At 44.9% G+C, this 13,977-nt stretch overlaps 1 protein-coding gene across 1 annotated transcript; it reads left to right on the top strand.

Annotated features, from left to right (window-relative positions):
• The first annotated feature begins 303 nt into the window (after positions 1-303).
• On the top strand, positions 304-13,637 carry LOC125984485 (BMP/retinoic acid-inducible neural-specific protein 3). The gene is made up of 8 exons (XM_049746387.2): positions 304-701; positions 784-1,066; positions 5,682-5,884; positions 6,345-6,550; positions 7,729-7,834; positions 9,004-9,240; positions 10,498-10,720; positions 12,317-13,637. Exons 2-8 carry the CDS (start codon positions 816-818, stop codon positions 13,443-13,445), a joined length of 2,355 nt encoding a protein of 784 aa, XP_049602344.1. The 5' UTR covers positions 304-701; positions 784-815; the 3' UTR covers positions 13,446-13,637.
• Positions 13,638-13,977: the final 340 nt, after the last annotated feature.

Below are 13,977 nucleotides of genomic sequence, written 5' to 3'. Positions count from 1 at the left end.
GCGGCACAGGACAATAAAATGGAAAGATAGGGGGGTGATAATGAGCCTATTATAAGACTCATTTCAACTCATTTCAACACATTTCAACGCCGGCGGAGCTTGCTGTTACCCCAAATAATGAGGAGCAATCATGTCGAGGTGCTGTCGACGGATCGAAAGCATTCCTGATGCTTATCATCCGGCTGTCCTTACAACCGCAATCCACTGAGACTGTACACATCATCCCCCCCCCCCCTCACTGAGAAAAAGAGAGAGAGAGAGGTGGGGGAAAAGTGGTGGGGGGGTGAAGAGAAAAAGCTCTCTGTGTCGGTCGGAGCAGCCGCTCATTCATACAGCAGAGGGAGGAAGAGGAGGAGGAAGAGGAGGAGGAGAACAGCTGCTGCAGCAGTGCGTACGCAGAATTTTGCATGAAAATAGGATGGGAGGTCAAACTAAACAAAAACAGGAGCTTTAACAACAGCCATGCTCGCCATGCCTGGCGTGGGGATGAACCCTTCCGTTGACTTTTTGGAATCAAGTGACTTGCGCTGGAGGGATGCGCCGATACTCGGAGGGGAGGGGGTCCATCCGTTGTGACAAAGTTGAGCCAGAGCGGGAATCAAGTTGAAAAAAAAGCCCTCGCTGCCCTTTGGACATCTTTTCCAAATGCCAGCTTTCACTTCCTAACGAGTCCATCATTTGGTCTTCTTTTGCAAAGTCAGGTGAGTCATGGCAAACACACTTTGATTGATTCTTTTCGAAAAGGCGCAATTGTCAGCAAAGTATTCTGTTGGACCCTCCCAGCCCGGAGAGAATGAGGTGTCGTTGGGTGAAGCATGAGCCGTCAGAGAATCCGTCGTAAGCGGCTGTTTCCGCTATGGAGCGGCGCCGCTCTCGGCCTCTGGCTCTTCTGCTGCTGCTGCCGGACATCGCGGGCCGAGGGAGCCGCCGTCCCGTCGGGCGGCTCCCCGGGCGGCTCGCTCGCATGGCTTCTGTCGGATAAAGGACCCTTCCAGCAGTCGTTGGAGTTCACCGAGGCTGCGGAGAGGCACCAGCAAGGCTTTAGCACCCGATACAAGATCTACAGGTGAGAGAGGTGTGCGTACATGGATGCATTTTTGGCCCAGCGCTTGTCATTTCTCATCTCACCTAACACGCCACTTGAAAAGCAGGGTGGAATGAATCAGTGACGGCAGCTGTGGAGACGTACTGAAAGGCTGCCCACTCTCGGGCTTGCCCTGGCAGGTATCACACCTGCCAACGCTGAGATTTGTGAAATGCAGCCAAGCTGCCTCGACATATTCAGACTGAAAAAGAGCAAGGAGAAATCTTCACTCGGGCTCCACGCTGTGCTCAGCTTGCAAAGTGGTGGAAATGCATTCAGGACGAGTTAGGGGCAATGTCCAGACTTTTTTTGTGTTGTTTTCTTTGTTGCTGGCAAATCTCCAGCCTGCCCAAACCAAGTCTTCTGGGATTTTGTTTCCTTTTAATGGACTCGTTTCAGCTCTTTAGGTCCTTCCTGACTGTCTTCCATAATTAGCTAGAGCAGATATGAAATCATTGACGAGAAGAGACTGCATGGTCTCTTCTGACACTGTTTCAAGTCTGTGGACAAGGAGGAGTATGACCGCTGCTCATTATTTTTACATTTAAACCGCAAGTCATTATCTCCAAACAAAGGGCTCAATTAGCCAGTGAATTGTAAACAATAATATTGCATTATACACTGTATTTTCTAATGCATTAGAAAAGGAAAAAAAACGCAGTATCCTCTCCAAAAAAGTCTGAAGTAGCTCCATCCTGACAAAAGGATCATTAAGAACATTTGAGGCTGCACCACAGGTTCTCCATGAGAGACATGAGTTCTTACAAATGACCAACCGTTGCGTTTTTCTTCCTTCCTAGCCGAAGTAGCAAAAAGCGTCAGTGGTAATTTGTGCGCTGGGGGGATGATGTGTTGTCTTGCATGAGAATGACTTGACGGCGGAAGGCTCTGTTCTTTCGGCTTTATTTCGCTACGACACCAACTGGCCTGTTAGAAACTGCACGCATTTTGCCAAAATCATTTTAGCACATTTTTAGCACCCTGAAGGCCGTCCATATCAATCCCCAGTTTTCCAGCACCCAAAAAAATTACTTTGTGACCCCTTTTTGTGTGTACGTATATATATATATATATATATATATATATATATATATATATATATATATATATATATATATATATATATATATATATATATATATTTATTTGTTTGAAAACTAATCCATATATCCCGGAGCCCTGCAAACATTTTCCCTTGTAAATTAGGGATTAGAGGTGGCCGAAATCCAGATTTATGTCTATGGAATATGATGCATTCAGAGCGTCTCAGATAACACACAGCTTTTGAATACCTGCTTGGCAATCATCGGCGGATTTTTAAGGGCTGCTCTCATAATATGATGCCTTTCAAAATGTCCTTAATACGTTTTCTGAGCCACACGCAAATTATTTAATAGCGCAATCATTTTCTTCAAACCATCACAATATTCTCTCATATTCTGCTGGTCCAGCCCGTTTTAAGGGTAGCATACCTGATTCAAATGACCATCTCCTCAGCAAGATTTGCAAACGCCTCATAGCGATTCTGATTATTCCAATCAGGGATGTTGCATGTAAATCAGGCTGGATAGTGGCTCTCCAGAACCGGACTTGGGTAGTTTGCTGCATTGTAAAAACACTTCAAATCATTTGAGAGACAGAGACAGAGAGAAGCACTGTCTGGAATTATAATTGTGTGGTCTCCTCAAAGGTACTGTTTTGGTTCTATTGGCACTTCACTTTTACAGTTATACCTGCAACGGGTACCTCAGAGTCCAAATTATCCTTATGGAGTCACTCCTTCAGTGTATATTTGACCCAAAGGGATAGATATGGATTTGGAGTGACCGAGTGTCCAATATGAAGCTGCCTTGGGGCCAACATTGCCTTGCCGCTCTTCCCACCTCTGTGGCGTATAATTTACTGAGCCCGACGTGTTGTGCTTGCCAGGCCTGCATCCAGCAGCATGTCATTACTATTTGCTCTTTGGATGTTCTCACCTTTTCTCTGGCCAATGAGATGCTTTCACCACAATTGATTGTGCACAGTGCACGTGATCATCTGTCTGGATGGAAACAATCTTTTCCTTGTGTCCATCAGAAGTGGACAATGACTCTTTAGGATGATTGGCCGTAATGGCATACCCCACACATTGTCCCGCTTCCCCAATTATTTGTGTGCTGAGCAGCTTTCCTCGTGACAATGATTGCCTCCCAGAAGGAGTCAGAGTCAACAGCACTGTGGGATTGCAATATTGTACAATAACAGGTTCGATTCGCTGACATTCGTGTCTGCAAAGTGCATAATGAGACTTGTTTACTTGCAGCAGTTTTCAAAGAATGCTCATCATCACACAAGTGGCAATCCCGGGGTGAATACAGCGATGGAATCGGAGAGATTGCCTACTGGGATGCTTGTATCCCCGGGGTGGGAGGGGGAGGGGGGGACTCGCGTAATCCCCAATTACATCCAACATGGCATGTTCGCTGATTCGACTCAATGAGGCCGGTTGATAGAGAAACACTGATTGGCGGGATGTTTTGACACAATCTTGTAAAAATGGGACTTGCGGTGTCATTCGAGTTTAATGTATGGACGACGACATCGCCGAAGCAATTTCGGTTTGACAGAGAGGCAGGAACATCTCAATGCGTCGATTGCCTGTCCTCCCAGTCAAATTGCGCTTCTTTTCTACCTGAATCAGCATATATTTGGATTGACAATAACAATTGTGGGATTGCTGTGTCATTATGACACACAGTAAATTAATACGTCTTTGGAGTTGAACGCGAGCATTCTCCATTTTGACTCTCTCCGAAAGTTTGTCCTGGACTTAATTCACTGAACAAGTGCTCTTTAGCTAAACTTAACAAACCATTTTATATGCTGAATTTGAGTATCCTAAAGAGTTGGCTTGAGTTTTGATGTCGTTTTTGCTCTTGCTCGGAGGTACGTGCCGAATGATCCTAGTGTAAGAAGTAAACAAGTGTCTCTGCAGTACTTGTCGCTAATTGGTATTTTGTTCATTCTGTGCGGGGAACACCTTCTTTCAGATTCCATAAATGCCAAAGTCGGATTTGTCAGTAAATCCAAGCTAATGCTTTGGCCTTGCTTCCCCCCCACCCCGAAGATATAATTGTCCTCTGAGAACACGATCATGACATGTTCTTCGAATGACACTTTAACTAATTGGACTCTTTATCTGGATCGAAGTGGCTTTTATATCTCCGAGCGAACAAACCATGATCTAATGATCATTTTGGAACATGTCCTTTCACGGCCAATCGATTTTCTTGCAAGCTTTCAAAGAGTGGTCCGCAGCACTCCATTAGAGATGTTCAGCCGTGATTTGTCCATGAGACAGACTAACAATTTGACTGGGTTTAGTTGTGACGCCGCATTCTCACAATGGCAGCTGCACGATGGAATCGGTGTTGAGCTGGAAAATGGAGGCAGGGTCGAACTTCATGCTGAAGGTTGACTGCGTGCTAATTTACCTGGGCCTCATCAGCCCATACTTGACTGCGGAGAAGTAAAACCCCAAGAAAATCAATCATTTTTCGTTCAAAGGAGTTGAAAGGATTCAGGTTTGGAAAATAAGTTCGAGATCTGTTGCCTTAGAAACTCGATACAATTATCTCGTCTTCAAGTAAGCAGTATTTTACTTCGGGTTATTAAAACTTTGAAGCCATAGTTGACGCAAATGGAATAGGAACGTTATTGAAAATTGCACACAGGCTATGAAAGGAGTTAAAAGTTGCGTTTTTCTTTGAACTACAGTAACGAAATAGACACTGAGCTGCAGTCCACGTGGTGTTTTCCTTTTTAAAAGTCATGACCATTTTTTTTTTTTTGTGCTCCGAGCAACGACTGTTGTGAGGTCCTTCTTGTTTCCGGAGGAAACTGAATTGTCTCAATCAGGGCTGTCAAACTCATTTTTTGCACGGGCCACATTGTAGTCATAACTTCTTTTGGAGGGCCATTATGACTTTCAACCCAAATAAATGTATGAGCACCTCATATTATATACAGTAAAAGCTACAAAACAAACTGACAAATAACTCATTTTAAAATCAGACGAGTAAAAACTGGTCAAATATTTAAAAAAACAGATATTATTCAAAGTGAAGACAATTTGCAATTCTACTAATGACACACAAATTTGATGCACAATTTGTCTTAAAATGATGTGGCGGGCCGTATCTGGCCCCCGGGCCTTAAGTTTGACACCTGCGGTCTAAATAAAGGTATTATAAGAAAATTATCTCACAGGAAAATCAATTAGTGAGTGAGTGAGTGAGTGAGTGAGTGAGTGAGTGAGTGAGTGAGTGAGTGAGTGAGTGAGTGAGTGAGTGAGTGAGTGAGTGAGTGAGTGAGTGAGTGAGTGAGTGAGTGAGTGAGTGAGTGAGTGAGTGAGTGAGTGAGTTAAGACTACCATCCAAACCTTTCAATTAAATTTTAATTGGGTTAGAATGATAGCAGCTCAGAATAATAAGACCAATATCATAGAAAAGTATCAGCCAGCCACAACGACCTCTAACATTGACTTCACCCAGTGACTAGGTGACAAATATCACTGCAGCCAACTAAGTGTGTGTGTGTGTGTGTGTGTCTCCAGGGAGTTTGGTCGATGGAAGGTCAACAGCCTGGCGGTGGAGAAACGAGACAGTCTCGGTGGCGGTCGTGGTCTGACCGTGCCCCTCGACCCCGAATTCATGAACACCGTCCGGCAGCTGGGAAGACGGCCGACCCTGCACGCAATTACCCAGAGTCTAATAAAAAAATATGGCACCCATCTCCTCCTCGCCGCCACATTGGGAGGTACGGTACAACGCACGGGCAAGCATTTCGGACATATATTTATATTCTGTGCTGAGTAATGGTTGTTGCTTTTTAGGCTTCTTCCCTAAAGTGTGTACATAGTCGTTTATCTTGATGTGCCCTGCAATTGTCTATGAGGATGGAGAGAGAGAAAAACAATTTTCTTCATTTTAATTACATTTTGTAAAGACACATTATAATTTGGACTACATCAGATTTTCTTTGGTACCAATGGCACCGGCAAATTTGATATAATGATAACAATGAAATGGCTGTGATTAATGATGATGAATAAATAATGCGTTCCTTTTCTCTGACTTTCCCTCAATTCATCCAAAGTGTCACTTCCTCCACAGCGCTTAATTACTACTTTTCAATCTAATATGGAGAGATGCTAACGAAGGGTGATTAGTGTCGCTCCCTCCGTCGACGCTAATGAAGCTCGTATTCTCGTCACCAGGGGAAGAATCCCTAACCATATTTGTGGACAAAAGGAAGCTGGGTCAGGAATCTCCGCCAGTGGCGACCGAGGGCAATAAAAGCGACAACACCAGCGGGGTAATTACGCTGGAGGCGCTCCATCAGCTGGCGGCATCCTACTTCACCGACAGAGAAAGCACCCTACGTAGACTTCACCACCTCCAGATCGCCTCTACTGCTATACGGGTGCGTTCAAAAAAGGATGACAAATGCGTGGTCACTGTTAAATAGAATCGACATGTACCGTATTTTCCGCACTATAAGGCGCACCGGATTATAAGGCGCACCTTCAATGAATGGCCCATTTTAAAACTTTGTCCATCTATAAGGCGCACTGGATTATAAGGCGCACCTTCAATGAATGGCCCATTTTAAAACTTTGTCCGTATATAAGATTTAAGATATATATAAGATATATACTGCTATAGTGGCTCAATATCGGTCCATATATAAGGCGCACCTGATTAAAAGGCGCACTATCGGCTTTTAAGAAAATTGGAGGGTTTTTTAGGTGCGCCTTATAGTGCGGAAAATACGGTATGTTTATTGAGTGCGCCTGACGCGAGGAAGCCATTTATTCTGCATTTCAAAGTTGTTAGATCACTGCCATCCATTTCTCGCAAAATACCTCACTGTAATACTGAAAGCTATACTTCATTGTAGTATAATTCAAAGGATTATAAATGGCAGCCCCAAAGGAGAGCTTAAGAGGAGTGGACGAGTGCAGCCGTTTCAAGACCTCACGACGGAAACACCAATCATCCGTTTTAACGTCGAAAGTAGCTATTAGAGAGAACGCATACATCAGCCCGAGGCTAAAACGTTAGATGCTAAAGTGAATAGCTGCTGATGAAGACGAGTGCCACCCCACAAACATCTTCTTGCGGTTATCTGTCGGTTTGATCGATTTGCGATATCATCCCGTTAATTCCCGGCTAGACTGTTTTCCATTCAATGGAGAGTAGCAGATGAGAGGATGGCGTGGTGGGGGTGGGGAGTCGGGTTTAGCAGAAGCCTCTATTGACATCCTTTCATTCAAAAGGTATAATGTTGGAAATGTCAGGAAGGATTTGCAAGTCGAGCCTCTGCAAAATGAACATTTCTAGACTCAACAGCGGGGTCAATTACTCGAGGAATGAAGTTAGGAGCGACTGCGTTTGATGTTAGGTGGTCGGAGCAAAGTAGATTTCCCTTCGCTAATGCCTCTCTGAGGAGGCTTGTAAATGGAAGACCTTCCTTAACAGTGTACTACTTGCATTCAAATGTGATTTGAGGTAGAAAAAATGGACTGTTGAAAGATCAAGTGACATAAGATGAGTTTCTTTAAGCACGTAGATATATATTTTTTTTCTATTTGGATGCAGGTGACAGAAACCAGGACCGGGCCACTTGGATGCAGCAACTACGACAATCTGGACACCGTCAGCTCGGTTCTGGTTCACAGTCCAGAAAATAAGGTTCAGCTACAAGGTAAGAAATGAGTCCATGATATGAAAATCTTGGACCTATTGGATAAATATATTTTCTATTTATTCATGAGGTTATATTGTACCGTTTGTTGTATATTTATTTTTCATTTCCCTTATTACCTGAGTAAATAAAGGTCCAGTCAAATCAAATAGAAAAAAGCATATTACAGGATTTGGTTGTCGAACGGAATATTTTTTTGTTGTTAGTGCAGTAACCCACAGATCAATCAGACATGATGAGAAAAGTGAAAAATTGAAGCAGAATCACCCGCAAAGACAAAAATGAATGGAGGATTGGAAATGCATCGTAAACGGCAGCATGTCTCAGTAATTCCGCAGTAAATATGCTACCCGTAGACTGGAAGCAACACTAATTGGCTTATCCTAGCTCTTGGGAGTCTAGCTGGGAAATCATTCACAAGTGATTATTTCGTGTCCTGCGTCAAAAACAATCGTGCGTTAGGTGGGCCGTTGCAACTTGTCCAACTATCAGCGTTCCAGTTGCCTCGTTAGCAGTAAACAACTTACACGTATAGCGAGTTCCTCGCAAGCCGTTTGGCCCCGATGCTACTTTTGTAAGCTGGCGGCATTGTACCGTTCGGCTGCCAGTAGACCGCAATGATTTTGTTCAACTTGTTTTTCAGAGCTAAGTGGAAAGAACATTGTGTGCGTGAAATAATAAGTACATTCTCAACGCCCACTGGCTGATGTTCATCTTCCAGTTCAAGTCACCGAAAAAGAAGCCATTTTATTCATTGTATACGAATCGGACCATCGGAATTTTACGGGTCGACTCGTTCACATTGTTGTGTATTGAAGAGATTCGGAGAACTCAGCTGAAAGCAAATGGATGTTTTCAATGGGGCCTTAATGTATCATCTGCCTTTTAAAAAGAGGAACATAAGTGGAGGTCATTACTCATAGCAGGACATTTTTTGGAAGAATCTCTTGGCGTCAAAATCAACTGCTGCAGCCATTTAACGAATTGAACAACCAGGTCGATATTGGACCTAAATAGAGTCGAATCCATCAGGTCCGCCGTGCAATTAGTTTGTCACCGCTGTCCTGCCATTTGTTGACGATAATTATAAAGCAGCGGCCTGATTCTCTCATCTTTGGCAGGGGCACTCTAATAATTGCCTTGGTCCTGCTGTCTTTCACGCTCGGCAGGGCTGCAGGTCGTCCTCCCCGGCTACTTGCGGAGCCACTTCATTCAGGCGGCTCTCGACTACATTGGCTGTAAATCCCAGGGTCATTTTATGTGCCGAAACAACGAATGCTGGTGTGAGTGCAGGGTGGAATTCCCACAGTGCAACTGCCCTCACGCTGACCTGGACACTCTGGAAAACAACCTTGTGCGCATCAGAGAGGCCTGGAGGCGGAGCAACTTGGAGTTTGAAGCATCCGGTGAGTCGGAGGTCGTGATTTATCGTTGCCCTTAGAAGTAATTTGGAAATGTCAGCGAGCGTGACTCGTGCAATCAACAAGCTCCGGCGGGAGTAGCGCCGCTTGAAATGCTTCTGAACTTTCGGCCCTTGTTCTCTGAAAGATTTCGCGTTTGAACGCTAACACGAACAGAACAGCCACGTCTTGTTCTCGTTCAAAATTCTTGCCTGGCTGTCAAGTGTTGCCACTTTAAATCAAATGATCTGTCACTCAAAGTGTCAGATCACAGCGTGCGGCTCTTGGGCCAGGATGGAGCGGAAAAGAAGGTCACTCAAAGATCATTTTAATCTAGGGTTGATTTGAGTAATGACTCCAATAATGGACCACCGTATTTTTCGGACTCTAAGAAAATAAAAAATACATGTTCATAAAATCAAATCAATACGTGTTCTCAAAAATGGACAGACTTGATTCATGAGAGCCCGCCTTGTTATCCAGTGCGCCTTATAGTCAGGACAATACGGTAATTCATTGCCACTGCAGCTAAATTGTGACCGGACTTGTCAGCAGGTGTTGTAAACGTACCTGTAACAGTGTCACACTTGCTAATTGATTGTGTGACCTCCACTAAGAAGCTAGCTTGTCCTCATTTTCCCACGTGTAATTCCCTACCGCTTTGTACGCGGCAAATTGGCTCGCGCACAAATAAATGGTCCAGCGATCAAACAAAGCACGCTTGGCGCCCTAGGACCTAATAATATAATATTGCATCATTTTGAAACAAAGCTATCGTGACTATAAACACAACATTACCGTGCCTGATTGGATTAGCGGCCTCAACTGGCATTTAGTGAGCAAAATACCCAGAGGTTTGCACAAAATCTGATTTAATCTGTTCTGGGGCATGAATAAAATGGCCTCCACTAAAAATCAAGGTTATCCCATCCCTTGAGTAGGAAGGAAAAACACTTTAAAAGGATTGCTTGGGATTTTAGGCAGAATGCTGCTTTGCTCACAATTCGCCATTTCTCTTGTCACCGTGTTTGGGTGACGTTCATTCACTGTATACGAGTTCTAAAGTCTCTTTTTGTTTCCAAACAATTCAGAATAACAGACTTAAATAGTCCCGATCGTCCGACTAATACCGAAAAATTCCTTGAGCTATTTGCTTTTCCGAGACAAACAATGAGTGTATTGGGTATTTTCGTTCAGATTGTTATTTTCTGTATAATACCCAAGCAGCAAATTTTGCCCCTTGGTGCTCTTCTGTCCTTGCAGAGGAATTCCAAAGCTTTGTTGGAAAGCTGCCGACGCATTACGCTGTAAACACATCTGTTGTGGAGCACTTATGGAGGACAGATGCCAGCCTGCTCCAACGCTACAGGCAACTCGAGACCATCAGCCAGCGGCTCTTCACCAAAGCTCGCCGCACCATCAACAAGCTCTTCAGCCTCAGCAAGAGGTGCAGTAAACAGCCCAAAATCGTCCTGCAGAGGCCGAGGTGAGATACAAAATGAAATAAGTGGCAACCACAAGCCGAAAAAAATCTGTTTGTTTTGATTAATTGCATTTTTGAAAAGGTTTAACCCTGTGCGTGGATATACACTGCAAAAATATCTTCTAATTGGAAGCTCCTGTAGTGAGAGCTCCTTGGGACTCCGCAGAAGCTTCAAGTGCCTGCTTGCTGCTCATCACTGACTTTTTTGCAGCCGCTTAATGATGCTAACGATGAAAAACGTTTCGTTGTCAGAAGCCATTTGCTTTCTGAATCATCATTTTTCAAAATTTGGGCCACTGACATGGAATGGGGCGACTCCGTCTTCCGTCTGCCAATACTTTCAATTTCTGCCTCTGATATACTGTATTTTCCGCACTATAAGGCGCACTGGATTATAAAGCGCACTTTCAATGAATGGCCCATTTTAAAACTTTGTCCATATATAAGATATATATATTTGGCCCGCGGGCCGGACTTTGGACACACCTACTGTAGTGGCTCAATATTGGTCCATATATAAGGCGCACCTGATTATAAGGCGCACTGTCGGCTTTTGAGAAAATTTGAGGTTTTTAGGTGCGCCTTATAGTGCGGAAAATACGGTGCTTCATACTTGCTTCTAATGACAATCGCGTTGAATTTCCTGATTTGGCAAATCTGCCACATCCTGGAAGCTCAATAAAAGAGTAGATTTCGTTGACCTCCCGAAATTTTATCCGAAGCCCAAAACTAATGGCGATACTCGCAGCATCAGCTGTCCGAATGCGCCATATACTTTCTTTCCGTGCCAGCCACCATTCGTCATTATCTGCAAGCTCGTCAACGCTGTAAAAGCACTCCGAGTAAGTTCAAGTTTGAAAGGTGCTCTATAAACGGAGTCCATTTACTGTTTACTGTTTTTTTTTTTTCAAAAATCTCAGCTTTGGCCATTGTTATCCATTACCGCTCTAGCTTTTTGTTTTGTTTTTTTACTTCAGCTGCTGTTTCAGCATAGACTTTAGCAGATTGTCACAGCCACCGTTGGCTGCTACTTGTAGGAGGGACATTCGTAAAATTACACAACCTTGGCCCGCTAGCTCACTAGTCAAATTTAGACACTGCCTCCTCAGTCTGAAATCCAATTAGACTTGTTTATTACACACTCACTGCTTGTAAAATAAAATAAGACCATATTGGTTTCGGGTCAGTAGGTACAGCTGTTTCTTTTATTGTTTGTGTCTCTCTGAAACATTTATTTTACGGCTTTATTAAATTTCTATAAAAATGTGCTTACAAGTTGTATTGTAAATGTAAATATTTTTTTTTCTTATGTGAAGTATGTATCATATATAGTAAGCACATTAAGGGTAATTGGAGGTGCCCATCTGTTGTCTCCCTTGAATTCAATCAAAAATATTGTCTTTATTCATCAAACTGTATGATCGTAATCAGAAGGAAAAAAAAAAGAATCAAAGGCACACCCATTACTCTGTCTCATATCCATGTTTACGAGATATAAGAGCAGAGACAAGTTGTCCTTGTAATTTAAGTGAGGTCTCTTGTACCTTGAAAAAAAAAAATCCTCAAGTGGTTGAAACAATGGATGTGATTGTCTCCTAGGTCTCTTCACTTCTGGCTGAGCTACACCCTCTCCATCCTATACTGCAGCGAGAACAACCAAGTGGGCGTCTACAACGACGAGAGCGCTCGATGTTCCTGCCCTTATAGTCAACCGCCGTGCCAAGGGCTCATCCCGTGCTCCACGGGTGACGGAGCCCGCTGTTCGTCTTGCTCGGCCGAGAACCGCACGCGCTGCTCCGGTTGCAATCCCGGCTTCACCCTCAACCAGGGAGTCTGCAGGCACGCCGTACCAGACCCTACGGACCCTTATCTGGGTTTGGAGAGCGATCGGGACTTCCACGACGTGGAGCTTCGCTACCTCCTCCAGAGACGCGATCCGCGCATCACTCTGCACGCCGTGTTCGTAAGCAACGACGTGCGGATAAACACTTGGTTCGACCCGTCGTGGAGGAAGCGAATGCTGCTGACCCTGAAGAGCAACCGGGTTAAATCCAGCAGAGTTCACATGCTCCTTGGACTGGCCTTGCAGTTTTGTCTGAGCAGGAACAGCACCCTGGAGCCGGCTTTTTCGCTCTTTGTCAATCCTTTCGGGGGCAGCCATTCGGAGAGCTGGACCATGCCCATAGGACAACACGGCTATCCCGACTGGGAGCGGACCAAATTGGACATTCCCTTGGACTGCTATAACTGGACCTTGTCTCTCGGGAACAGGCGGAAGAGCTTTTTTGAGACGGTGCATTTTTACTTGAGAAGCCGTATCAAGGAGGGCGCGTCAACGGGACCCAAGAACGCTTCGGTGGACTACGACCCGGTGGAGGCGACCGAGCCGCCCAACAGCGTGGGTTATATGAAAGTGAACAGCATGCAGCTGTTTGGCTACAGCATGCACTTTGACCCTGAGGCGATCCAGGACTTAATCCTGCAGATCGACTACCCGTACACTCAGGGATCGCAGGACTCGGCTCTGTTGCAGCTGGTGGAGCTTCGCTATAGGGTCAACCGGCTCTCGCCTCCCGGGGCCCCCCACGTGGACCTTTTCGCCTGTCTGCTCCGCCACCGACTTAAACTCTCCGGCGCGGACGTGAGCAGGATCCTCACCGCCCTGCAGACGTTCAGCGCCAGGCAACCGAGCTACGTGGAGTACGAGGCCACCAAACTCTGTAGCTAATGGCACTTTGGTTTTCTATCTTCTTGCCGCATCTTCTACGGGCTTGCATCCTCTTTCAGCCGGGTCCATTTGTTGTCAAGTGAATGGTCCATTCTCCGAGCCTTTGTTGTACATAAGCTGTTCCGCCATTCAAATCACCGCTAATGTCAATGTAGTTTTATGAATAAAAGATGTTGAAATCTTCTGTTTCAACTTCTATGCTTCTCATTGGTATTAAATAGCCACGGACAACAAACGCAGCTCAATCAATTCCACGCATAGCACGCGGGAGGGATTCGATCCAATTCGACGAATACGTTGCGGACTGCCCGAGACCGTGAAGACTGGTGAGGAAAGTGATCCGCAGTTACCATGGGAATGACAACTGCTACAAGCCATTTACATTCTTGCTGTTGAATTGAAATGCTACCTCGAACAGCAATTAAAACTGACAGGGCTAACTTTGGGAGAAGCTCTGACCGTTTCTTACGTAACATCACGGGATGAGCAGCCCCCCCCCCCCGGAACGCTGCAGGTGTGTGGGCCGTTGTTG

The sequence above is a fragment of the Syngnathus scovelli genome, chromosome 17, assembly GCF_024217435.2.
Source record: "Syngnathus scovelli strain Florida chromosome 17, RoL_Ssco_1.2, whole genome shotgun sequence".
Taxonomy (NCBI): domain Eukaryota; kingdom Metazoa; phylum Chordata; class Actinopteri; order Syngnathiformes; family Syngnathidae; genus Syngnathus; species Syngnathus scovelli.
The sequence above is the reverse complement of the archived record's forward strand: the minus strand, read 5'-3'. Positions and strand labels throughout refer to the sequence as shown.